The 27,182-nt window shown below is 44.3% G+C and overlaps 1 protein-coding gene across 1 annotated transcript in view; it reads right to left on the bottom strand.

Annotated features, from left to right (window-relative positions):
• Window positions 1-4,926: 4,926 nt before the first annotated feature.
• The window catches only part of ADAMTS18 (ADAM metallopeptidase with thrombospondin type 1 motif 18), a 168,920-nt gene continuing 146,664 nt past the window's right edge, over window positions 4,927-27,182 (bottom strand). Inside the window, exons 17-23 of the mRNA XM_063945394.1 lie at window positions 19,328-19,466; window positions 16,906-17,032; window positions 14,224-14,428; window positions 11,354-11,545; window positions 9,506-9,718; window positions 8,591-8,738; window positions 4,927-6,805 (exon numbers count right to left, since the gene is read on the bottom strand). Coding sequence (XP_063801464.1) covers window positions 6,672-6,805; window positions 8,591-8,738; window positions 9,506-9,718; window positions 11,354-11,545; window positions 14,224-14,428; window positions 16,906-17,032; window positions 19,328-19,466 — 1,158 coding nt within the window. The 3' untranslated portion in view covers window positions 4,927-6,671. The remainder of the gene's footprint in view (window positions 6,806-8,590; window positions 8,739-9,505; window positions 9,719-11,353; window positions 11,546-14,223; window positions 14,429-16,905; window positions 17,033-19,327; window positions 19,467-27,182) is intronic.

Raw genomic sequence — 27,182 nt, 5'->3', positions numbered from 1 at the left:
TCCGCCTCTGACCCCCACCCTGTCCCTGACCAGACCTGTCCCAGCACCCTCACTCTATCCCCTACCAGACCTGTCCTCTCACCCTGTCCCCTACCAGACCTGTCCCCGCATCCTCTCCCTGTCCCTGACCAGACCTGTCCCAGCACCCTCACCCTGTCCCCTACCAGACCTGTCCCCGTACTCTCACCCTGTCCCCTACCAGACCTGTCGCGCACCCTCTCCCTGTCCCTGACCAGACCTGTCCCAGCACCCTCACCCTGTCCCCTACCAGACCTGTCCCCGTACTCTCACCCTATCCCCTACCTGACCTGTCCTCTCACTATATCCCCTACCAGACCTGTCCCTGACCAGACCTGTCTCAGCACCCTCACCCTGTCCCCTACCAGACCTGTCCTCTCACCCATTCCCCTACCAGACCTGTCCGCTCACCCAGTCCCCATAGACCATCACCAGTCCACGTCCACAGTGGGGCCCACACACCATTGGACATGCCCTCACAAACCCCCCCCCCCCCCCCCCCCCCCCGCGCAGAATTGTCCACACCCCCTGCAGCGGCACACATTAGGCCCCTCATGAATTTCAGCTCCAGGCCCATGTGTACCTTAATCTGGCACTGCAACCATGTATAATACAAGTGCACAGTCTGGAACCTGATCCCTAGAGGAAGGAGTGGGGCCCACCAGTGGTTTCCCCTGTACCCCTGTGGGCCAATCCGACACTGTCTCTACTATAAACCAAAGTCCTGTCCCTTCCCTTCCATTCACTTCCTTTCCCTTCCCTTCCCTACAGATGCATTCCACGTAGCGCTCTTCTGACAGTGTGTATACATGTTTAAAATTTGCATACCTCAAAGTGAATAAGGTATATTTATGGGAAAACCAGTAACCTCATAATTACACACTAACATGGTGCCAGGTTCCCAGCAGTCACAAAAATAGGCACTAGCAAAAAGATCAAATAAAGCCACAATAGATGAAATACAAGAACATGTTGCATCCATAAAAATCAGAAGCTTTATGCACTTGCAATTATGCTAAATTATGCATCTCTTTAGCGGGGAAGTGTATTAAACCTTAGACAGCCTAATTCAGAATTATGTGCAAACCCAAGGGTTTACGTACAAATGTAGTGGTGGTGGGGTTTGCGCTGTTGCAAGAAATGCTGCAGCATTTGGCGGCGCAGCACCCAGCAACGGTTTTCACAGCATGGATGTGTTCCCCCCAGTGTAAAGGACTTATTGGTCCAGGGTCTGCGTCGTAAGATGCAGACTTACTGGATCCACGTATTCCTGCAGATGCCTATCTCCTACCGACACCTATCTCCTGCAGATGTCTATCTCATGCAAACGCCTATCTCCTACAGACTCCTATCTCCTGCAGATGTCTATCTCATGCAAACGCCTATCTCCTACAGACTCCTATCTCCTGCAGATGTCTATCTACTACCGATGCCTATCTCCTACTGACGCCTATCTCCTGCAGACGCCTATCTCATGCAGACACCCATCTCTTACTGATGCCTATCTGAAGCAGACACCCATCTCTTACTGATGCCTATCTGAAGCAGACACCTATCTCCTGCAGACACCTATCTCCTGCAGACACCTATCTCCTGCAGATGTCTATCTACTGCAGACACCTATCTCTTACCGACGCCTATCTCCTGCAGATGTCTATCTCATACAGACACCTATCTCCTACAGACTCCTATCTCCTGCAGACACCTATCTCCTACAGACTCCTATCTCCTGCAGATGTCTATCTCATGCAGACGCCTATCTCCTACTGACGCCTATCTCCTGCAGACACCTATCTCCTGTAGATGTCTATTTCATGCAGACACCCATCTCCTACTGATTCCTATCACCTGCTGACACCTATCTCCTACAGACTCCTATCTCCTACAGACTCCTATCTCCTACAGACTCCTATCTCCTGCAGATGTCTATCTCCTGCAGACACCCATCTCCTGCAGACACCTATCTCATGCAGACATCTCTTACTGATGCCTATCTGAAGCAGACACCTATCTCCTGCAGACACCTATCTCCTGCAGACACCTATCTCCTGCAGACGCCTATCTCCTGTAGATGTCTATTTCATGCAGACACCCATCTCCTACTGATTCCTATCACCTGCTGACACCTATCTCCTACAGACTCCTATCTCCTACCGACGCCTATCTCCTGCAGATGTCTATCTCATACAGACTCCTGTCTCCTACAGACACCTATCTCCTACAGACTCCTATCTCCTGCAGATGTCTATCTCCTGCAGACACCTATCTCCTGCAGACACCTATCTCATGCAGACATCTCTTACTGATGCCTATCTGAAGCAGACACCTATCTCCTGCAGACACCTATTTCCTGCAGACGCCTATCTCCTGTAGATGTCTATTTCATGCAGACACCCATCTCCTACTGATTCCTATCACCTGCTAACACCTATCTCCTACCGATGCCTATCTCCTGCTGACACCTATCTTCCTACAGATGCCTATCTCCTGCTGACACCTATCTCCTCTAGATGCCTCTCCTGCAAATGCCTTCTGCTGCATTTGAAATGTATTTACACGGAATTGTACAGCCGCTTCCTTACAGCTGTGCAAATATGAATAAGGCCCAGAGGAATCAAAGTGGAGAATAAGCTTCTAGCTATCATTTATCTAGCACAGTCTATAAAATGACAGAAGTTGATTAGTTACTATGGGAATTTCCTCCACTTTATCACTCTCAAAGGTTTTATACCTCTCCACCTAGGTAACTAAAAGGAATCACCGGGCCAGCAATAGATCAAGAGGGTGTTAGATTGGGACAGCGCTACTACATATACTCCAAAATGGTTCTCCAGGAAGGGGGGGTTCGGTTTAGGCTGCAGGGGGAGCGTTAGGGTTAGGTGGTATGAAGGTGAGGAGTGACTTGCTTACCTGACAGGGGGGTTAGGTTTAGGCTGCGGGAAGGGAGGGGGGAGGTTAAGGCACTACCAGGGAGAGTTAGGTTTAGGCTGCGGGAAGGGAGGGGGGAGGTTAAGTTTAGGCTGAGTGAAGGAAACAGGCTGCTAATAGCTCCAGGTGTTAGACCCAAAAGCTGCAGCTGCGCGGTAAGTCCCATGGCTAATTGAATTCCCCCCTTGGCCTCCGGCAGATTAAAACCCAAATTCCCAATTCGACAAGGTAGCAATGCACAAGGCAGTAATGCTACACTTCTAACTGCCATGTCACAGGCTGTGTTTGAAAAATCACAGGAGCTGATTGGCTGGTACTTTATCTCTCTCCGTTTTTTCTCTCACTCCAAGGCTTATTAAATAGACTCCTTTAACACCATGCTCCAGCCAATAAGTTAAAATGCTGTCATTTATTTTCATGGCTATCAATGTGATGGGAAAAAATATACATCAAATTTCAGTAGCATTTAAGATATTTTATTGAAAAATGCACAACATGATAAAAACAAAAAGCATTTATTATAAAACATAAAATAAATATTACATCAAATCCTTTTTCTCCACTTCAAACATTCAAAGAACCAACCTCCTTTAGTGCCACAGGAGGCGAATCACACATTTTTATATAAAATTACAAAAACAAATATTATATATTTTTTTACAAACAGTTCACTACAGGTTAAAAAAACAGAGAAACACACACACATACATATATATAGATTTTTTTATTTGTATTTTTTTTATAATAAATTTATTCTCAATATATAATACACAAGTGATGCTAATATATGTATTAATTTCCGAAAAACAATTAATCTAACAATTTATCTATATAAAAGCTGATTTCTGATGTCATCCCTTCATTGTTAATTAGTAAAACTTGTGTATTATAAGGAATAATTACTCCGACATATCAGCTGAGCAGTAAGTGTATATGCTTACCTGAATCTGCCGCTCTGTCAGCACAATGGTGGGTCTGCCATCAAGTTACTCAAGTGTGTAACCCAGTTTAAGATTACTACTATTTCTAAGACAAAGGGGTCTATGTACTGTACTAAGCCACAGAGAGAGATAAAGTACCAGCCAACCAGCTCTCAACTGTCGTTTTTTAAATACAGCCTGTGACATGACAGTTGGGAGCCGATTAGCTGGCACCTTATCTCTGTCCACTGTATCTCCATCCAAGTCTTAGTAAATACACCCCAAAGTACCAGATAATCAGCTCCTGTCATTTTTCACACAGAGCCTGTAACATGACAGTTGGGAGCTGATTAGCTGGTGCTTTATCTCCATCTACTTTATCTCTCTCCAAGGCTTAGTACATCTGCCCTGACTACTCCTACCTCATATAAGGGAGATTATAGCAACCAATTATATTCTAGGTATAAATTTATAGAATGTACTAGATAAAGGATAGCCAGAATCAGATTGGTTGTCACGGGAAACAGCGATACTTGTCCATTTTAGAAGGCTTGTTATAGCTCCCAATTACTCATTTAGGCTTTCTGTGATTCTTCCAAAACACTGCTTTATTTTATTTTATTCATGGATTAAATTGATCATAAAATTGAATTGGACATCAAGCAACTGGGGGGTGTGATTGGTGCCACCGCTCAGGGCGTTAGCTCAAGGGGGCCCAGATGCCGTGACATCACATGTGCAATGGGTGGGACCAGCTCAGGGCGCATTATCGACCTGATATGACTTTGATATCAAGTCTGTCTTTACTGGATGTGCAAGTTTTGAAAGAACTTCAACTGGAACTATAAGGTGTAAACAGCCATGACATGGCACAAGACCCAAACGCCAGGACCTCAGAGGTGCTAAGGGCTTCAATAAGCATCCGCAAACTACATAGCATTGCCAAACAGACTTTGCACTGTTGTGGTTGGTACAGTAAATAACCATCTCTGTGCTGTTTATGCAGAGCTTTAGACTGTGATTAAGTATCTCTACCTCTAGAAACATAATGATTGCCATAGTAGAAGCCCTAAATAAATGTTAAACTTTTTTTAATTTATACATAATATTTATAAATAAATTGTTTGCCATGAGTAAAGGGTCTAGAGTAGACGCATGAGTTAAGTATATACCAGTTTTCTCAAGTTTTCCTAGTTTTAAATATTGCATTTAGTGCTGTAGCTAAACTAAACTCCACTTGTTGATGATAACTTGTGGGATTAAGCAGAAGTCCATAAATATACCTTGCCACGCCTCATAAAATTATAGTAGGACGCAACCATGTCTGAGCCCTTCTGGTTTTGGCACTTCAATGACATTTTTTCTAAAGAGATGCTAAATTTGAAGAAACCAGGCACAGTTCTCCATCCAATAGCTCAAGCTGATGTCTCTCTTTCTATGTGACCTTTCTACTGTAGAATTCTTCAGTCAGCAATGCTGAAAGAACTCAACTTTTGATAATCTACAGCCTTGGAAACACTGAGATGTAGCCACGATAAGCCTAGAGGAACTTCAGTATTTCTTTACTCAGTGAAAGGGCATCTGACAGACTGTCTTATCCATCTTCCCTCCAAACAACAGCGTCATAATACAGATTATCTCTAAACATGTAAAATAGTTAGCAGCCAAATTATTTTACTCTCTCTAGACATAGCACCATTTTGTTTAATTATATGTTCTATACCAGATTAATTTAAGGCTTACAGTACAGTATCGAAAAATACTACCTGGTGAATTATTTGTAATTGTCATTGTACCTTAATTTAATTTACTACAGTAAAGTAAAAAGAAACATTGAATTAGCTGTGCAGAGAAGGACAACAAGTGATCTGAGTAATCAACACATAATAGTAGATGAGAACCCTGCTTTTCCAGCAGCAAGGTAGAAAAAGCACCATATCTTGATAATAATATAATTTTTTTACATTAGCAAGGCATTTTAATATTCACCAAAGAATCATTCCACCAAGGTGCAAGCACCACGCAGGACTATATCTACATCCCTGTTCAAGCAGGAGGAACATTTGTAGAATTTTTACAATAAACTTTATTAATCTAGATCTCAAAATTACTTGAGAAGCAGACTGTTTGACCAGCCAAAGAACACAGTCATCTGTGCATATCTTCAGCTTTGTCTGACCACTGTTCGGCTATTTCGGTACAGTAAATTATTCCATGTATGGCTCATCATTTGGAAAATCTATGGCTTTAATTTATAAGTTTTTAAGATACAGTCCATGTTGGTCTCAACAATTATGAGCCACTCCAGCAAAAATTGACATCCACCCATTGTTGACTGTTCGGCTACAAAATTTCATAGTCCTTCTTCACACAAGTTGGCCACCAGTAGTATTAAAGTCTTGTCTCCTTTTTACAGTCACTTGCATCAATTCTGAAATTTTAAAATGCTTCCTAAGAAAAGTTTCTAACAAGTGCTGCAGTGCACCAACATGATTAGGCACACATCCCCTCTCGATGTTCCAACTGGTGGCCATGTTAGTTTCCTGAAGTTACCACAGAATGCAATTTCCTTTCGGTATGTGTTTAGCATTGCTGTGTTCATTGCAGGAATGCATCTGGGAATAGTACATTTTAGAAAAATCTGATGATCTGGTACTTTTCTGTTAACTTAAAACTTAATTTAAAGTTTCCAACTTGAAGATCAAAAATATTTTTGAGATGATTATATTTTTGATTGTATGAATTTCAGCACAGAGGGAATTTGTGCCACGATGATCAAGAAAAAAAATCACCACTGCTGAAAAGTCATCCAGTGTCACTGTAGTGTTTTTTTCCAGTGCACGACTTACAGCATTGCTTCCCATAGAATTTGTGGTTGCAGACTCCATGTTGAGGGACAAGGGAGCACCAGGTGAAATAGTCTATGCATGACGGATCTTCTGTAAAGCAAGACAACATGTTAAGGTGAGGTAATATTCTCTTACATAGTCTGAGCAAGATATACAATGTTTAAAGACACAGCAGACCAGCCAGATCCGGGATAATTACAGTAAATTATCTCCCACTCAAAACTCAAAATTTAGGTTTGAGTGGAGTTCAGAAAAATGGTACAATAAAATGTAATCTTACTATACTCGCCTTTGGTTTGACATTCCCCCATATCTGTAATAAAACACTAATGCTCCGCTATCCTCCTTGTTTTAAATAGGCAGTGGCGTTATTGATGCAATTTTTCCATAAACTTCTTATTCTTAAGGAAGTTTATAAAGATTGGGACATTGACATTGTGTTTCACATCTGGAAAAATTGTACTGTACCAGAAATGAGGACAGCATTGCTGGATCATTTCAGACATCAGGTGACTCCTCGAGAAGAACCCTCTAAAATTAAACCTCAGGTAAGTAATCTTCAGTACCATTGTCTACATTTTGTACCTGAGTTTTCATCTTTAAGTTTATAGGTATACTGACTCCATGTTTGAAGATTCTGAATTTAGTTTATCTAAGGTAGATATAAAGAAATAAACATGAAAATATTTGTATAGAAAAAGTCTCTGTATAATCCGTTACCGCCTACTATAGGGGCTATTTGAAGTGTCTCCAATGCGTTGACAGATAACACGTTCTCTTGCAGTGTATAGTACATATTTCTGCCCTCACCCCAATATGCACCCCCCTCGTCTTCTCTACTGTAGGTGGAATTACTTTATTTCTAATTAGGCAGAAATGACCACGAAAGATCAATGCCATAGAAAGATGTCTACCAAATGATAGAATAAAATACAGTATTTTCACTTTTTCTTTCCTAAACACCACACAGACAACAGCAAGGTGGAATAAAGGAACTGAGGTTGTAGTGGCTTTAACGAAGTTCGGTGTTTAATTTAGTAGTTTGGTAAGATGTGATATAGGATCCTGGCGGTCGGGATGCCGGCAATCACATGACTATCAGCAGCATCACAACAATTAGAATGCCGACAGGGGATGGGAAAATTATTTTACCCCACCCCTGTCCCCTAATCCTAACCTTAGCAGCTACGGCTAACACCCCCCTCCCTCCCCCTCTAGTGCCTAACCCTAAACCACCCCACGCCTCCAGCCTTAACCCTAACTGTCACCCTGATACTTACGTTCGGGATGTCGGCACCGGGATTCCGAGTGGTGTCAGGATTCCGGCATCCCGTTTGGTCAACTTTCCCCTTTTCCTGCTGCAGACAGCGGCACCTTAGTTCAGATAGGGAGAGACAGGACTGACTGCTTCTGCAGCAGCCTCTCACTCCAGCCTAGCACATGGCACTTGCTGCTGTCTGCTACGCTGGGGAGAGAGAGAGGAATCTGCAGAAGCAGTCAGTCCTCTCTCTCCCAGCATGATGTGCAGATGGAAGAACTCGTACCTGCCCCCTTGCCCACCCACTAGAACCAACACTGGTGCCACCCTGTGTGGCAGGCGGCAGCTTCATGGCCGCATGGAATCTGTCACTTTAAATATTGTCTAAGGAGGGGGGCTGGCCACACCACTCTCATTGGCCACTTCCCTTCCCAGTAACAGGACACGGCAAAGCCCCTGGGGCCCCTGCCTGTTGCTTACATATACTGAAATCATCATATATGTAGGCTTACCCTAAATGTAGCTTGTTAGTTTCCTAGGACATTTGTGGGATTATAAAACATACACAAACAGAAAGTAATGGCAGCCCCTTCATAGCTGTCATCTTAATACTGTACCTTGTGGCCCGGAAGAAGGGCAGAAGTTTATGTTACAAGCTTGAGAAGTTGGTGGCTTCTGATGGGGCAAGCATCCCACTGCAGGTCTACCTTGATGGACACACTGGACACTTCGGACTTGAACACCTCCACCGCATGTAACTGTACACTGAATAGAGAGGAGATATATATTTATACATAGTTACTGTATATATACATATATATGGTGCATCATTTCATAAATGTGTGCCTGAACTGGTACAGTAAGTTACGAACAATGGAGGCAATTCAATACTCTGTGATGTTCTACTGAAGATCCCCTCAATGTCCGGCTACAAACATTACAGCTGATCATGGTAAGCAATCTTTGATCGTTTTACGTTACACCTCTGTGAGGTACATGCCCACAAATTAACGCTGTTTGCTTTTGGGACCATTTTGCAGAGGACTGAATTACTTGAATCGCCTTCAATGACCAATAACTAGTTGAAATATTAAGAGAATATGGGGGTGATTCAATTCTCTGCCATGTGCTATAAAGTGCCTCTGTAATACTCCAATGTGTCTTCGCTCATCTGCAAGCACACCCTACACAACAGAGCTATTGAAGAATGCTTACCATAAAAAGTGGTTATAACTAAGCAATGCCGGACAGATGTCTGTCTGCACATAAAGTAAAAAGGAATGAAATTATCCCATTGACTTCTGTGATTGAAGCATAAATGCATCCATGCAGTAGCTGCGCATGGCGGACATCATTGCTCTCGCATTTGGCGTTTTATGCATTCAAACCTAACTTGGTGTCTCTAGCATTGATGATTGGGGAACATTTTGTTGCCTGAATGTAATATTCAGCCGAGTTGACTACTAGTATCCTGGATTCTAGCATTGCTCTAATCAACTAAGAGCTAAGCTGTATTTTTATGAATGATTTACCGGTTGCCATGGAGAAGTGTGCCATCCGGAATAGACAGTGTACGGAGTGTGCACAGGACATGGCTTGTTACTGCATGGCTGCTCAAGGGGGACATTTACTTTGCGGATATTACGACATCTTCTCTGGGGCACAGTGACAAGTCTGCCGTCGTTATCCTTCTCTCCACACTTCAGCTCACGCTTTCTTACACCAGGACCACATGTTGTCGAGCACTGGGCAGAAAAACATCACAATATGTTTACAACACAATTTATAGTAAAAAGTGAACAAGTTGATATCCTGGGAAGTGATCCCTTAAGAAACTGCAACAAATACTGTACAGCATGAATGCTCTTTTGTGATGTCATGTGTCAATCTTTGCACAAATGCAACCATTTAACATGGAGGAGCAAGGATTGGCATATGGGGAAGGTGTGAGGGGCATGTAGGGGTCCTGATGGGCACATGAGGGAGGTTCTTTTGGTGCATATGCTGAGGCCTGCTGGCTAAATAAAGGGCATATTTGAAGGTCTGATGGCAAATGGATTTGATGTAATGGGCCTGTAAGGGACATATAGAGAAATTGTGGGTCATATGGGGAGGTCCAATGAACATGTAAAGGGTATATACTAGGTCTGGTGTCATATGGTGAGGTCCGTGGGACATGTAAGGTGTATGTACTAGGTCTGGGGTCATATGGGGAGATCCAATGGACATGTAAAGGGTATGTACTAGGTCTAGGGTCAAATGGGAGGTCCGATGGACATGTAAAGGGCAATGGCATAAGTTCGTCGCAGTTGCCCAGAGGCTAGATATATTTTGGTGCCCACCCTATATATATCGATAAAATTAATGTGTGTATATATATATATATATATATATATATATATATATATATAGGTATGTGTATATGGAGCGTTCTGAAGAATATATATATATATATACATATATACATACATACACAAACACACACACACATTTCATTGACATTTATTTTAAATCACACATTTCTAAGCAGTCATACCCAGGATTAGAAGCCATGACCTGTTACACTGACAGCAGACACCTACTGATAGAGCTTCCTATACAGGAGCAAATAGCTCCATCAGTAAGGTGTCTGCTTTCAGTACAACAGTGCACTGGAATGACACTTGTAAAATGTGTTTCTATACTAAAAAGGGTGTGACTTGAAAGGTGCAGGGACTAGTAGGGGAATCAGACATTGAAGAGATAGCGGCAGTTGTCAATTAACTTAATTGAATGGTGTTGCTGAACACACAGAACGGGAAGGGATTTGCCCCCCCTCAGAGCAGGAGCCCGGCGGCAGCTGACTTCGTTGCCTCCCACAGTTACGCCTCTGGTAAAGGGTATGTAATAGGTCTGGGGTCACATGGGGAGGTCTGATGAACATGTAAGGTGTATGTACTAGGTCTGGGGTCATATGGGGAGGTCCGATAGACATGTAAGGGAAATGTACTAGGCTGGGGTCATATGGGAGGTCCGATGGACATGTAAGGGTTATCTACTAGGCTGGGATCATATGGGGAGATCCGATGGACATGTAACTGGTATGTGAGTTATTATGTGTGGATGTCTTGGGGGCGTGTGGAAGCATGAACTAAAAGTAACTTTAAACAAGTAAAAAATGTGAGCTTATTAAATAAAAAGGCATATCTGACACAACATTTTTGCAAATCTGCTGAGCTTCAATGCAACTAATTGACTACAGTTTGTTATAGTACAACTTACTTAAACTTCCACTTTTCTTTGTGTTAAAAATGATGACAACGGGTTCTCTAACTCTAGGTGTAAGCACCTAAGCAGTAGAAGATTGTGCTATATTTGCAGATGTATAGTCATTGGGTTACCTCAGTCCATGCAGATATCACCCACTGCAGTTTGTAATTTTTCTGGCAGCGTACTAATGTACAGATCTCTATGGACTCTGGCTTCAAGCTGGCTGGACAAAGGCTTTCTGCAAGTATTTTATATTTCTCCGAGTTGATACTTCGGCAATAAACCTCTCTTTTCTTAACTCCCTTTCCGCAAGATCGAGAACACTGGAATAGACAGATGATGCAAGCTGTCAAACACTGAAAACATAGCTCATGGACAATGTTTATATCAACATGACATTAACATGGCTTACTTAGACGAATACACACTATAGCTGAAACTCCCCAGGCCTCGGGGATAGTAATAAGCCAATATTAAGTTTTCTTAATACATACATTCATTAAATGTCGCAGGCATCAAATCAGTCAGTTTGGGTGATACACCTGTACTACTGACAGCTATAATGTCTGGTTTATTGCAACACTTTTAGGACTGGACTTTGAGCTGCTCTTGAGTATGATATTAAATCAACCATATTACTCATGAACATTGGCTGGATGTGTTTAATGGGTCGGGTTTCCATCCACTGGATGATTGATTAAAAAGACAATTACTATAACGAAAAAAACACCAATGTAAGCAACAATTATCAATAGTCACTTTTTTACAGGGGTCTTGCCCTTTAAAAGATATTTATTTCAATATAATAATATTCCTTTGGCAAATGTCCCTCCCGTGAGACCCCAGAACTGACTACATAGCAGGAGGATATGAACCAGTACCAACGGTGACCAGCAGAGGTCCTGGCTGTAAGAGATTCAATAGAGCCAACAGAAGGGGAATTATTTGAAATGTACATAAAGTGGGGAAACAATGAAACTTAACATCTGTGACCTGGCACATTATATACATATTCAATTATATCCCTCATTTTGGGATGTATTTATTAGCATAGAACTACTGCATATTCGGTAACCTACAGGAACCAATCAGATGTTTGCTTTAATTTTTTAACCTCTACTAGAAAAACAACAATCTGATTTGTTGCTACAGTTCACAGCACATTTCTAGACTCTGCGCCTAATTCTGGTTGGATCGCAGTAAGCGATTCAATCGCAATTTTTGAGACAAAGGTGTGGGAGCATGCATAGCGCCTGTCCTGTGCATGCGCCTGCATTTTCTGTGTGGGGGGGCCGCAGAAAATGCGATTGCCTCTGCCTGTCAATCAGGCAGAGGCGGTTACGGGGCGGGGGGGGGACGGAGCGTTGCTGGGACGGTGTGAACAAGGGTGGAGGCCAGGGCCGTCTTTTCATATGGGCTCAATGGGCTCTTGCCCAAGGGCCCCAGGCATATAAGGGCCCTAGGCTGATAGCTGAGGGTCCCCTCTTTCCAGGGGTACCAGATTTTTGAAAATCGGCCCTGGGGAACCAGAGATATCCGACTTGAAAGCAGTGGTCCACATCCGAGCCTGTTAATTGCTCTTCCCAGCCAGATATCTTGGGTTCTGTCTGAATTAGAGTTTTTCTGAGGCTATAATCCAAAAGCTGGGACTCTCCCCTTTCAGTGGGCACTGGCAGCTTGTCTCTACTATGCCCAGAACCAGAGATATCAGCCTTCCAGCAGCTGGTCCCTGCTCCAGCTCCACACGCCTAATATACAGTTTTAGATTTTCATTGGTGAATTGCTCTGGCTCCTGACCTCTGATCCCCAAGTCCCCAAAACCTCCTGAAAGGTGTGACTCTCTAGTTTTTTTATCCCATTCAAAGCTAAGAAATATATTTTCGGAAACTTGAGATATCTGCAGTCAAGCAAGCTGCCCTACCACCGGAAAATGATAAATATTAAGCCCACTCCACTATCCACCCCTCCCCTATGTATTAAACACCCCCTACCACCCTAGAAGTCATGTAACAGGGCCCCTACATTCAGCCCAATGCCCCCTACTACAGTTTAGCCCCATCTGTGCAGTAAAGGAGTAATTAGTAGAAATTACAGCTCCAGGTCCTACATGCTGAGCGGAAGATAGAACACCCCCTACCGCCTGCGGGACATCAAAGCTGCCGCTAATAGCACCCCCCACCCCTACCGCTGGATTATGGGTAGGGGGCCCAGTGCATTGCTGTGCCCAGGGGCCTACACTGCTGTTAAGACGGCCCTGGTGGAGGCGACCAAACGGGGGCGTTATCACGGTGGCTGCGTGACATCACACGCAGACGCCGCAATCGCGAACATAGCGGCGGGATTCCTGCGGGCTCCGGCAGGAGGCTCCCACAGTCTCTGCTAACAAGCAGAAATTGCGAAGCGTTCGCAAGTTCTGCTTGCTTAACTGGGGAAGGTGGCGGTCAGCATGCTGGGCGGCCTTCCCAGCGATGGGCGGCCCCCAGCATGCGATCCAAAGGATAGCAAATTCTGCTAATTAGCAGAATTTGCTATCCTTACTGAATTAGGCTCTCTGTATAGTGTTATTAATTCTCCTGCATTTGGATATATGTTAGTACTATGCAAGAAATGATGAAGCACCAATCAATACTTTGTCTTTGAATAAAGATTTCATTTGATTTTAAACTGTACTCTCATGTCAGGTATCACCTGATCTAAATTTAAGCCTACAAGTAATTTATAAGGCTATATTTAGTATATTTAATTCCACTTGGAATAACCAAGAGTAATTTACAAATAACAGAAAATTAAATTGAATGGTAAACCGTTTTCTTGCATACCAAGGCTTTTCAAGATGCCAACACTGGAAGGTGCATGGTGTGACACTGATGAGCCAGCAAACCCTAAACCAATCCAGGATTATCACTGCAATAACTCAGAGCTAACTGCAAAGCAAGAGAAAGATCCATCCAACCTTAGAACATCCTCCTCTGCAGAGCAGGAGCTAACATTCCATTCATACCTGAGCCCAAGGTCCTGTGCTCCATTCTGCTGGACAATCCTGCACGTTGCATTTCTGAACTTGGATGGGAGTGCTCACTGGGCAGTGCGAGTGTCCAACCAATTCTTCCGCTTGCATGGCTTTCCTCTGGACACACTGTATCACCCTTGTCTGTTGACCGCCACCACACGAGGCACTACAGAGACTCCAGTCGCTAGTTGACCAGCTGCAAAGAATACACCTTCTTAAAACCATATCTGGTGGTATCCGGATGATAGATTGACAGTGTATTGGTCAACGGTCAATAGGTCGACACCATATGGCCGACAAGCATTTGTTGACAGGTACACTATAAAAAGGTTGATAGCTACAAAAGGTTGATAGATGAAAGGTTGACAGTGCTTAATGATGACAGGTACAAAAGGTTGATAGGGTTCAAAAGGTCGAAATGACAATGGTCAACACATGCTTTTGGGGTTTTTCACATGTTTTCTCAACATTTGCTTGATTTACAATCTACATGGACATCTATTTGGATTAGTAACTTGTGGCAAGTGTAATGAAGCAGAGCAAGCCACCTTTCCTAAAGCACGGCAAGTCTAACCCTAACCTATGCTCCCGCAGCCTAACCCTAACCTCCAACAGCCTAACCCTAAATTCCACACCTGCAGCCTAACCCTAACATACCCTCACACAGCCTAACCCTAACCTCCCCTCCTGCAGCCTAACCCTAACCTCCCACAGTCTAATCCTAACTTCCCCTCCCGCAGCTTAACCCTAACCTCCCATCCACACCCTTACCCTAACCTCCTCTCCCACAGCTTTACTCTAACCCTCTGCTGCCGGTCCATGCAGAATGTTTGCGCTTCACATGTCATATTCAACTCCAATAGCCTGGCACTAACCCTCCCCTCCTGCAGCCTAACCATTACCCACCCCCACCCACGGGTTCACTATGGTATGCCGGTGGTCGGGCTCCCGGCGACCAGCATACCGGCGCCGAGAGCCCGATCGCTGGTTTACCGACAGTGTTGTGAGCGCAAATGAGCCCCTTGCGGGCTCGCTGCGCTCGCCACGCTACGCGCGCCACACTATTTTATTCTCCCTCCAGGAGGGTCGTGGACCCCCACGAGGGAGAATAAGTGTCGGTATGCCGGCTGTTGGGATTCCGGCGCCGGTATACTGTGCGCCGGGATCCCGTCAGTCGGCATACTGAAGACCACCCCCACCCACAGCCTAACCATTACCTCCACTCTAATTACCTAACACCCCCCACAGCCTAACCCTAACCTCCACTGACATACCCTGACCCTAATCCACCCCACCATAACCCTTATCTCCACTCTAACAGTCTAACCCCAACTATCCCCTCCAGCAGCCTAACTCTAACCTAACCTCCCACAGCCTAACCCTAACCTATCTTCCCACAGCCTAACCCAAATCTCCCATAGCCTAACCCTAACCTACCCTACCACAGCATAACCCTAACCTGCCCTCCCACAGTCTAACTCTATCCTCCCCTCCCATAACCTAATCCTAACCTATCCTCCAGCAGCACAACCCCAACCTCCCCTCCAGCAGCCCAACCCTAACCTCTCCTCACAGATTAACCATAACCTCCCCTCCCATAGCCTAATCCTCAAATGCCCTCCCGCAGACTAACCCTAACCTCCCCTCCTGCAGTCTAACCCTAACCTCCCCTCCTACAGCCTAACCCTAACCTGCTCTCCCACAGCCTAACCCTAATCTCCCCTCCGGCTGCCTAGCCCCATAACCCTAATCTGCCCTCTCACAGCCTAACACTAACCTTCCCTCCCATAACCTAATCCTAACCTTCCCTCCAGCAGCCCAACCCTAACTTCTCCTCCCACAGACTAACCCTAACCTCCCCTCCCATAGCCTAATTCTAAAATGCCCTCCTGCAGCCTAACCCTAACCTCCCCTTCCACAGTCTAACCCTAACCTCCCCTCCAACAGCCTAACCCTAACCTCCCCTCCCACAGCCTAGCCCTAACCTCACCCCCCATAGCCTAACCCTAACTGTCCCCTCCCGCAGACTAACACTAACCTCCCCTCCCATAGCCTACCTCTAACCTCCCCTCCCCCAGTCTAACCCTTACCTCCCCTTCATCCCTGCACCCTAACCTCCCCTCCCACAGCCTTACACTAACCTCCCATTCATAGCCAAACCCTAACCTCCCCCTGATAGCCTAAACCTAACCTCCCCTCTCACAACCTAACCCTAACCTCCCCACCATACCATTACCCTAACCTCCCCTCCCACAGCCTTACCCTAACCCTCCACTACTGCTCCATGCAGAATGTCAGCGCTTCACATGTCAAAATTCTGCACATGTTCAATGTCAATATTTTAACAATGTTCACATAATAACTGTCAACATTGTGATGTCGACATTATTGTCTACATGGTAACTGTCGACATTTTAACTACATCCCTAGAAGCAGAGTGCTTTGAACCTGGTGGAAGGGGTCTGTAAAAATACCATTATACAGTGTGACGGATTCTATAGAGTAGTTGGGTTCAGATTCTAGTTGTCCTTTTATACATTTTATAAAAATTCTAGAATCTGATTGTTTGCTGCGGACAACACTTCCACTTGTCCTCTTCAGAAACTCTGATTAATCTCCCTGATAGGCCATTGTGGAATCCATACAGTGGTTACAGATTTGCAGAACACTTACTAGGCTGGACAGGGCTGAGCATTGCACAGTTTGGGTTCAGGAAGAGGTTTGCTCAGGGAACCACAGAAGCTGGAATTTACTTGAATCTGAAGATCTCGTAGGCACAGGAACTCTGCAGTCATTTGTCCTTAAAAATAACAATTAGAATAAAATAAATCAAACTGTTAGTTTTTAAACAAAGTTTATGCCATAGTGATGTTATTGGTTCCTCATGAAAAGATGAAGAACTGTTCACCCCACCAAATGGTTGCACCCACCATGAGTAGCTGAGGGGTCTACTAGTACTTCCATTTCATTTTAACAATATTTGTTCTATAACGTTTTCATCTAAAGATGCGTCCTCATACATCATTGCTGCAGTTGCATCAAACAGCCCCTCTCAGCGCATCAGGTACCATGAGACTCTGCTAGTATCAGGGGGTAAATTTACTAAGATGGGAGTTCTATTCAAGATAGGATGTTGCCCAAAGCAACCAATCAGATCCTACTTCTTATTTATCTAGCACCTTCTAGAAGATAATACCTGGAATCTGATTGGTTGCTATGGGCAACATCCCATCTTAAATAGAACTCCCATCTTAGTAAATTTACCCCCGGGTGTCTGTTTTGCATAATTTTTGCCAAAAATGTGTCTTAGGGGTGTACACACGGTGAGAATTCAACTTGCGATTTTGACTATATAGTCAAAATCGCAAGGAAAGTTAGTGCATATCGCAAGGTGAAAGCCAAGCGCGGTCCCGCAGGGTTGGTATCGCAAGCCTAGATAGACTGTGCAGGCAAGTCAATTTTTACTATCTAGTATAAAACTATAGTCAAAATTGTCACTTAGTCAAAATCGCACATAGCCAATATCGCAAGCACAGTCTATCTAGGCTTGCGAGACCGACCTTAGTCCATATCGCACAGTGAGAATCGAAAAAGTCGAAATCTCACCATGTCTACACACCTTTAGTCGCAATGAGATGTGACTAGGATGCACCATGAGACTGTGATGATTAATTTGATATGAGACACACAGAAAAAAAGAAAATGCAGATGCACACTGTATAGTACTAAGCACTGCTAACCAGAATATACTAAACTCTGCAATCTAACAAATTTGAGGTGCTTAGCATAATTTTTAGACAAAAAATATGGGCCCACCAACCAACAACCAGATGACCTCATCTGGTGGGTCCCTAACACTAAGGTTCAAGGTCTCCTGGACACATCTGCATATCCCTCATATTAGGACAGTAAGGGGGACTGTTGATTGAAGCTGTATATATCAGTCCCAGAATAATAATTCTGGATTCTATAGGGCCCTAGGCAACATGAAGGTTTGGGAGAAATAAGTAATTGAAAATATCTTTGGCGCTACCACCTTTATATTAGTCAATGATGGAAAAAGTCTATAGGATTGTCCCATAAGCTTTCTCTGTAACTGAATTTTGATCTTGCTGTCTTCCAAATTTCTTCAGATCTTGGAATTCCTTACGGATAGGTATACATATAAACAGAAGAAAGAAGAATATATAGTGTAGTATTTTTTTTTAAAAAAAGTTCAAATTTATTTTAGATGACACGGATGATAAAAAGCATTTAAAAAGAATTTTTCTTCCATCCAATAAAATTCTGTGTTTTTTATATATGATTGGAACCGTACCGTGTCAAGCTCCCAGCATGGAGCAATGGAAAGAGCACAAAATTGGAGTCTCCGGAATTCCTCCTTACTCCCTCCAGGCAAAACACCGGCAGCTGGACCAGGCAGGCTCCCTTCCAAATTAGGATGCAGGTAGATGGATTCAATAGCCGCGGCTATTTGGAAGGGAGCCTGCCTGGTCCAGCTGCCGGTGTTTTGCCTGGAGGGAGTAAGGAGGAATTCCGGAGACTCCAATTTTGTGCTCTTTCCATTGCTCCATGCTGGGAGCTTGACACGGTACGGTTCCAATCATATATAAAAAACACAGAATTTTATTGGATGGAAGAAAAATTCTTTTTAAATGCTTTTTATCATCCGTGTCATCTAAAATAAATTTGAACTTTTTTTTTTAAAAAAATACTACACTATATATTCTTCTTTCTTCTGTTTATATGTATACCTATCCGTAAGGAATTCCAAGATCTGAAGAAATTTGGAAGACAGCAAGATCAAAATTCAGTTACAGAGAAAGCTTATGGGACAATCCTATAGACTTTTCCATCATTGACTAATATAAAGGTGGTAGCGCCAAAGATATTTTCAATTACTTATTTCTCTTTAGCTTTAAATTGGTGATTAGGAATCACTAGAATATATCTAGGCTGCTTTTTTCCATGAAGCGCTATTTTTTATTCCTTTCTGTTTTTGTTAACATGAAGGTTTGGGCCCACTACTCCACCCCTAATCAGCATATACATTCAAAAATAATAATTATGTGAATAAAATAAAATCTCTGCTTACCACCGCCACATGTTGCAGAGCACTCTGTATATACGGAAACCCAGGAAAAACTTGATTTCTTCACAGGTGCGTCTTCATATGGAGAAGTAGGTAATGTATACTCCCATGAAAACCCACCAGTCTTTCCTTGGTAAAGGATCTGAAATAAATAATAGAAAAACACATTTAGGATCATGTGGTCATTTGCTCACCCCTGCAAATCTAAACCATAACCAAAGCAGCCAATCAGACAAATGCTTTCAAGGTTTAACTTACACAAGACATATAAAAGCTACTTGTTGATTCGCTTTTATAGCTTTAGCAGAGAATTATTATTTTTTTGCATCTGTATTAACTTCGTGTTTTGGTTTTTCCAAAATCACCCTCACAGGGATATAACTTCAGGGCAGAATTGAGCACCACAATATATCGTATTCGCCAAAGAGAGACAGCCCTGTGTGTACGAGGAGCTTTCACTAACAAAAATTCTGTGTGATCATCTATTAATTACACTCCATTATAATATAATGCATGATTAATGTTACTATGGTAATCCTTTACTATCAGCACTAGCATTCACTATCATTCACAAACCAGACAAAAAGTAATGATTTTATTACACCAGTAAAAATGAACCTTCCAATATAAAGTGGCCAAAGAGCTCAATGTCAAAAAGAAAAAGCCTCTGATGCAGAGTGAGATCTACTTCCATAGCAATTATAGTAAGGGTGTATTTGTGAGATTGCGAGCACATGCAGATCAGATGCATATATGCTTATCAGAAATATAAACTATTTACCGGCGGTCGGAATGCCGTCTGTCAAGATACCGATAGTGCCATCTTGGCCTGCCAGTATGCCAGCAGCCTATTGATCATTAGAAAGGCTTTTGCAAGCTCGCTGCGGGCACGGTGGCTCACCACAGGTTATCCATAGAGGGAGAGAAGCCTGTGCCACCCGTATTCCGGCGGCGGCATTTCACCGCCTGTTGGGATTCCAGTGTCGACATTGTGACTGCCGGGATCCCGACAGGTGGTCTCGTGATTGCCTCCTGCCTATCCAAAGGCGTATTAACGCCAGAGGGGCACCTCCAGTAAGCAGCAGGCCCTCCCCCTCCACCCCAGCTGGACATCTGTCTGAAAAGGGTATTAGGAGCTGATTGGTTGGTACTTTTGCACCATGCAATTTATCACTCTCCAAGGCTCGATAAATCTTGGCCTGAATCTGATCAGTTTACTCTAATGACAATTCTATAAGAATATACATCATGTTATAAATCATCAATCACATCACATTTTATAAGTATACAGGGGTGGTATTCAGTTTGCCGGCTGTTGGGATCCCGGCGCACTCCCGGCATACCGACACCTTTTCTCCCTCTTGGGGGCCCACGACCCCCCTGGAGGGAGAATAGATAGCGTGGCGTGCGTAGCGCGCCACCCTGCCTGCAGCAAGGGGCTCATTTGCGCTCACCCAGCTGTCGGTATGCCGGCGGTCGGGATTCGGCTGCCGGGAGCCCGGCCACCGGCATACCATACTACACCCGTATATAGCATATCATTGGTGATACTAAAACGTATTTTCATGGACCCGTTTGGTTACAAGAAAACAAAAACAAAATTAAACAATCTACTCTTATTTCATTTAGTACAATAAATCTTAGCAGATTTACAAACGTTCTGTTACTAATCCATGATTCAACCCATAAATAATTCTAGTTATAACAAAAAAGTATAAAACATAACAAATTTTTTTTATTAAGCTATAAATATATTATGAGTTTGGAAGACACATTATTGGGGTAAATTTACTAAGATTCGTAATTTCCTAAAAAAGGTCAAAGTTCAATCACGAATGACATCGACAGTGTAAAACTGCAACTTTTTGAATTGATTACGATGGATTTACTAAGCTGTCGTATTCGGGTTTTTCTTTTCTTCCGATGTCGATGTCATTCGTTTTTTTTTACCTATTTTTACGGCAGTGATTAGCAAAACACTGCCGTTTTTTTTTACAATCAATCTCGGCCGGATCTGTGTGATCCGTGCTGGGGTTCTTTTTTTTTTTTTTTTTTAATTAAACAATGTAAAATCCCCCAAAAAAATGCGTGGGGTCCCCCCTCCTAAGCATAACCAGCCTCGGGCTCTTTGAGCCGGCCCTGGTTGCAGAAATATGGGGAAAAAATTGACAGGGGTTCCCCCATATTTAAGCAACCAGCATCGGGCTCTGCGCCTGGTCCTGGTCCCAAAAATACGGGGGACAAAAAGAGTAGGGGTCCCCCGTATTTTTAAAACCAGCACCGGGCTCCACTAGCTGGACAGATAATGCCACAGCCGGGGGTCACTTTTATATAGTGCCCTGCGGCCGTGGCATCAAAAATCCAACTAGTCACCCCTGGCCGGGGTACCCTGGGGAAGTGGGGACCCCTTCAATCAAGGGGTCCCCCCCCCCAGCCACCCAAGGGCCAGGGGTGAAGCCCGAGGCTGTCCCCCCCCATCCAATGGGCTGCGGATGGGGGGGCTGATAGCCTTTGTTGTAATTGAAAAGATATTGTTTTTAGTAGCAGTACTACAAGTCCCAGCAATCCTCCCCCGCATGCTGGTACTTGGAGAACCACAAGTACCAGCATGCGGCGGAAAAACGGGCCCGCTGGTACCTGTAGTACTACCACTAAAAAAATACCCAAAAAAACACAAGACACACACACCGTGAAAGTATAATTTTATTACATACATACACACATACATACATACATACTTACCTTATGTTCCCACGCAGGTCGGTCCTCTTCTCCAGTAGAATCCAAGGGGTACCTGTTGAAGAAATTATACTCACGAGATTCAGGGGTCCAGGCTCCTCGGGAAATCCAGGGGTAATCCACGTACTTGACAAAAAAAACAAAACGGTGTCCCGACCACGAACTGAAAGGGGACCCATGTTTGCACATGGGTCACCTTTCCACGAATGCCAGAAAGCCACTCTGACTTCTGTCTAAGTGGGTTTCATCAGCCAATCAGGGAGCGCCACGTTGTAGCACTCTCCTGATCAGCTGTGTGGTCCTGTCCTCACTGACAGGCAGCACACGGCAGTGTTACAATGTAGCGCCTATGCGCTACATTGTAACCAATGATGGGAACTTTCTGCTCAGCGGTGACGTCACTTTAGGTCAACCGCAGGGCAGAAAGTTCCCATCATTGGTTACAATGTAGCGCATAGGCGCTACATTGTAACACTGCCGTGTGCTGCCTGTCAGTGAGGACAGGACCACACAGCTGATCAGGAGAGTGCTACAACGTGGCGCTCCCTGATTGGCTGATGAAACCCACTTAGACAGAAGTCAGAGTGGCTTTCTGGCATTCGTGGAAAGGTGACCCATGTGCAAACATGGGTCCCCTTTCAGTTCGTGGTCGGGACACCGTTTTGTTTTTTTTGTCAAGTACGTGGATTACCCCTGGATTTCCCGAGGAGCCTGGACCCCTGGATCTCGTGAGTATAATTTCTTCAACAGGTACCCCTTGGATTCTACTGGAGAAGAGGACCGACCTGCGTGGGAACATAAGGTAAGTATGTATGTATGTGTGTATGTATGTAATAAAATTATACTTTCACGGTGTGTGTGTCTTGTGTTTTTTTGGGTATTTTTTTAGTAGTAGTACTACAGGTACCAGCGGGCCCGTTTTTCCGTCGCATGCTGGTACTTGTGGTTCTCCAAGTACCAGCATGCGGGGGAGGCTTGCTGGGCCTTGTAGTACTGCTACTAAAAACAATATCTTTTCTTTTACAACAAAGGCTATCAGCCTCCCCATCCGCAGCCCATTGGATGGGGGGGGGACAGCCTCGGGCTTCACCCCTGGCCCTTGGGTGGCTGGGGGGGGGGACCCCTTGATTGAAGGGGTCCCCACTCCCCCAGGGTACCCCGGCCAGGGGTGACTAGTTGGATTTTTGATGCCACGGCCGCAGGGCACTATATAAAAGTGACCCCCGGCTGTGGCATTATCTGTCCAGCTAGTGGAGCCCGGTGCTGGTTTTAAAAATACGGGGGACCCCTACTCTTTTTGTCCCCCGTATTTTTGTGACCAGGACCAGGCGCAGAGCCCGATGCTGGTTGCTTAAATATGGGGGAACCCCTGTCATTTTTTTCCCCATATTTCTGCAACCAGGATCGGCTCAAAGAGCCCGAGGCTGGTTATGCTTAGGAGGGGGGACCCCACGCAATTTTTTTTGAAAAAATAAGCACTTTCCCACCCCTTCCCACTGATATACATGCACGGATCTCATGGATCCGTGCATGCCTATCCAATCACGAATAAAAAAAGCAGGTCTGTTTTTTTTTAGCACTTTTTTACGAGTTGTAATTTTTCACGGCAGTGTTTGTTCTTTTTTTGCTTTGCACTTCTTAGTAAATGACCGAGATTCATACTTAAACAGCCGCGTTTTGACCAATGGTGTATTCATTCGTAATTTTTTACCTGAACTTGCAAAAAATTACGAATGCCCTCATCACTGCCGTGATTAGTGCTTAGTAAATTACCGAGATGACACTTTGATGAAAAAACGGCATCTCGGTCAAAATCGGGAGCTTAGTAAATTTCCCCCATTGATTCAAAGTAACTAAGGACCTAATTCAGAGATGGATGCAGATTAATGCATATGCAGCAAGTTCTGCGTCCATCTCCTCACATGCTGGCGGCCACCCAGAACAGGGCAAGGCTGCCCAGCATGTGTGGCACACCTCCTGATGTGTCTGCAATATAATTGCGGATGCATTAAATTAAGGTTGACCCCTGGCAGCGTGGCCTCAGTTGGTCTGCCGCCATTTTTTTAATCAGAGCAGCTGCGTGTATTTTGTAAAAATTCAGAGGTGCAGTTGTTAAAAATGAAAAGCACACTGCTCCTGTATGCTGTAAAATATTGGGTGTTGCTGTTCAAATAACATTACACTGGCCCTGTATGTTGTAAGAATTCAGAGGTGCAGTTGTTAAAAATTAAAAGCACACTGCTCTTGTATGCTGTAAAATATAGGGGTGTTGCTGTTCAAATAACATTACACTGGCCCTGTATGTTGTAAGAATTCAGAGGTGCAGTTGTTAAAAATTAAAAGCACACTGCTCTTGTATGCTGTAAAATATAAGGGTGTTGCTGTTCAAATAACATTACACTGGCCCTGTATGTTGTAAAAATGTAGAGGTGCAGTTGTTAAAAATTAAAAGCAAACTGCTCCTTTATGCTTTAAAATAACGGGGTACTGCTGGCCCTGTATGTTGTAAAAATTCAGAGGTGCAGTTGTTAAAAATTAAAAGCACCTTGCTGCTGTTCAAATAACACTGGCCCTGTATGCTGTAAGAATACAGGGGTGCTGTGAAAATAAAGGGTCACTGTTCTGTGTGCTGTAGTAATAAAGGGGTGCTGTCCTGTGAAATGGAGAACAACAATTTGGAGGAAAAAATAGTGGAAGATCAGGAACCATTTCCTAATAGTACTGAAGCTACTGCTGCCACCAGTCATGACATTGACGATGCAATTCCATCAACGTTGTCTGCTAAGGCCGATGCCCAATGTCATAGAGGGCATGTAAAATCCAAGAAGCAAAAATTAATAATTAGAAAAAAAAAGAAATTATCTGACGAGAAACGTAAAATTGGCAATATGCCATTCACGAAATGAAGTGGAAGGAAAGGCTAAGGCCTTGGCCTATGTTCATGACTGGTGGCCCAGCTTCACATGTTGAAGGAAGCCCTCCTCCCTCTCGAAAAATGTAAAAAAATTAAGCTTGCTAAAGCACAGGATAATACAACTATGCGTTCAGAGATATCACAAATCCCGAAGGAGAGTCGAAGTGTCTCCACAGTTGCGATGTCTAGGCCTGACCTTCCCAAGACTGTATGGAAAGAGGAGACTCCTACCACCATTTTCACGCCCGCTGAAAGTGCTGGGAAGAGCACCGCCAGTCCAGTTGCTGATATTGAGATTGAGGATGTCACTGTAGACGTACATCAGGATGAGGAGGATATGGGTGTAGCTGGCGCTGAGGAGGAAGTTGACGATGAGGATTCTGATGGTGATGTGGTTTGTTTGAATAAGGCACCAGTGGAGACAGTTGTAGTCCATGGGATGAGAAAGCCAATTGTCATGCCTGGGCAAAATACCAAAAAAGCCACCTTTTCGGTGTGGAATTATTTCTCCACAAATCCGGACAATAGGTGTCAAGCTGTGTGTTGCCTTTGTCAATCCGTAATAAGTAGGGGTAAGGACGTTAACCACCTAGGAACATCCTCCCTTATACATCACCAGCAGTGCATTCATCAGAAGTCATTTTCTTTGGGTAAGAGCATAAGCAGTCCACTGACACCTAAATCCCTTCTTCCTTTTGTCCCCAAGCTCCTGCAAGCCACACCACCAACTCTCTCAACGTCAACTTCCTCCTCAGTCAGGAACATCAGTAGTCCTGCAGGCCATGTCACTGGTATGACTGACGAGTCCTCTCCTAACCGGAATTCCTCCGGAGGATCCTTGAGTGGTATGCCTACTGCTGCTGCTGCTGCCGCAGCTGTTGTTGCTTCTGGCAGTTGATCGTCATCGCAGAGGATAAGTCAGAAGACCACTTGTATTACTTCAACTAAGCAATTGACTGTCCAACAGTCTTTTGCGGCGAGGAAATGAAATATGACAGCAGTCACCCTGTTGCAAAGCAGATTACTGAGGCCATAACAACTATGCTGGTGTTAGACGTGCATCCGGTATCTGCAGTGCCAGATTAAAGTCCATATGGGCCTGGAGCTGAAATTTACAAAAGGCCTATTGTGTGCCGCTGCAGGGGGTGTGACAAATGTTGTAGCAGAATGACTAATGTGGGGGTGTCACCAGTGCTGTGGGTGTGTGCTCTACACAGAGGGTGTGGCCTGTGCTGTGGGTGTGGCTACCTTGAACCACTTTATAGTGTAGCTATAACCAGTGCTTAAAGTGGTCCTAGAGACGTGGTGGAACTCACCCCCCATCCCCGCAGCGCCCATGCAATAAAAGTATTGTGCGCCCCCCAAAAAGGGGCGTGGTCTCTAAATGAAAGGGGCATGGTCACACAATAGTAATAATGCCCACAGTTGTAGCTCCCCTAATACACATAATGCCCACAGTAATAGCACCCCATAATACACAATGCCCACAGCAGTAGTTCCCCTTATACAATGACCACAGTAGTAGTGCTCCTTATGCAATGTCCATTGTACTGGTAGTGCCCTTTATATAGAGCCCATAGTAGTGGTGCATCTTATGCAATGCCTGCAATAGTAGTGCCCCTTATGTCCCCAGGAGTGATGCCCCTTATGAAGTGCCCCCTTTACAATGCCCTCATTAGTAGTGCCCCCATTAGTAATGCCCTTAATGGTAATGCCCCTGTGTAGTATTGCCCCAGTAGTAATGTTGCCTGTAGTAATGCCCCCAGTCGTTTAGCCCACTGTAGTTTAGCCCCAGTAGTTATGTCCCCAGTAGTTTAGCCCCCAGTAGTAATGCCCCTGCAGTTATGACCACAGTAGCTTACCCCCACTTTAGTTTAACCTCCCAGTGGTAATGCCCCCAGTAGTTAGCCCCATGTAGCTTGCCCCAAGTAGTAATGCCCTCTGTAGTTTGCCCCCTTGTAATTTAGCCCCCCTGTAGTAATGCCCCCAGTAGTAATGCCCTCTGTATTTTGCCCCCTTGAAGTTTAGCCCCCTGTAGTAATGCCCCTTGTAGTTTAGCCCACCGTAGTTTAGTCCCCAAATAGTAATGCCCCCAGTAGCTTAGCCCCTGTAGTTATGCCCCCAGTAGTGTGCCCCAAGTAGTTATGCCCCCAGTAGTAATGCGCCCCCGTAGTTTGCCCCCAGTAGACGTGCCTTAAAAAAAAC

The sequence above is a fragment of the Pseudophryne corroboree genome, chromosome 11, assembly GCF_028390025.1.
Source record: "Pseudophryne corroboree isolate aPseCor3 chromosome 11, aPseCor3.hap2, whole genome shotgun sequence".
Taxonomy (NCBI): Eukaryota; Metazoa; Chordata; class Amphibia; order Anura; family Myobatrachidae; genus Pseudophryne; species Pseudophryne corroboree.
The sequence above is the reverse complement of the archived record's forward strand: the minus strand, read 5'-3'. Positions and strand labels throughout refer to the sequence as shown.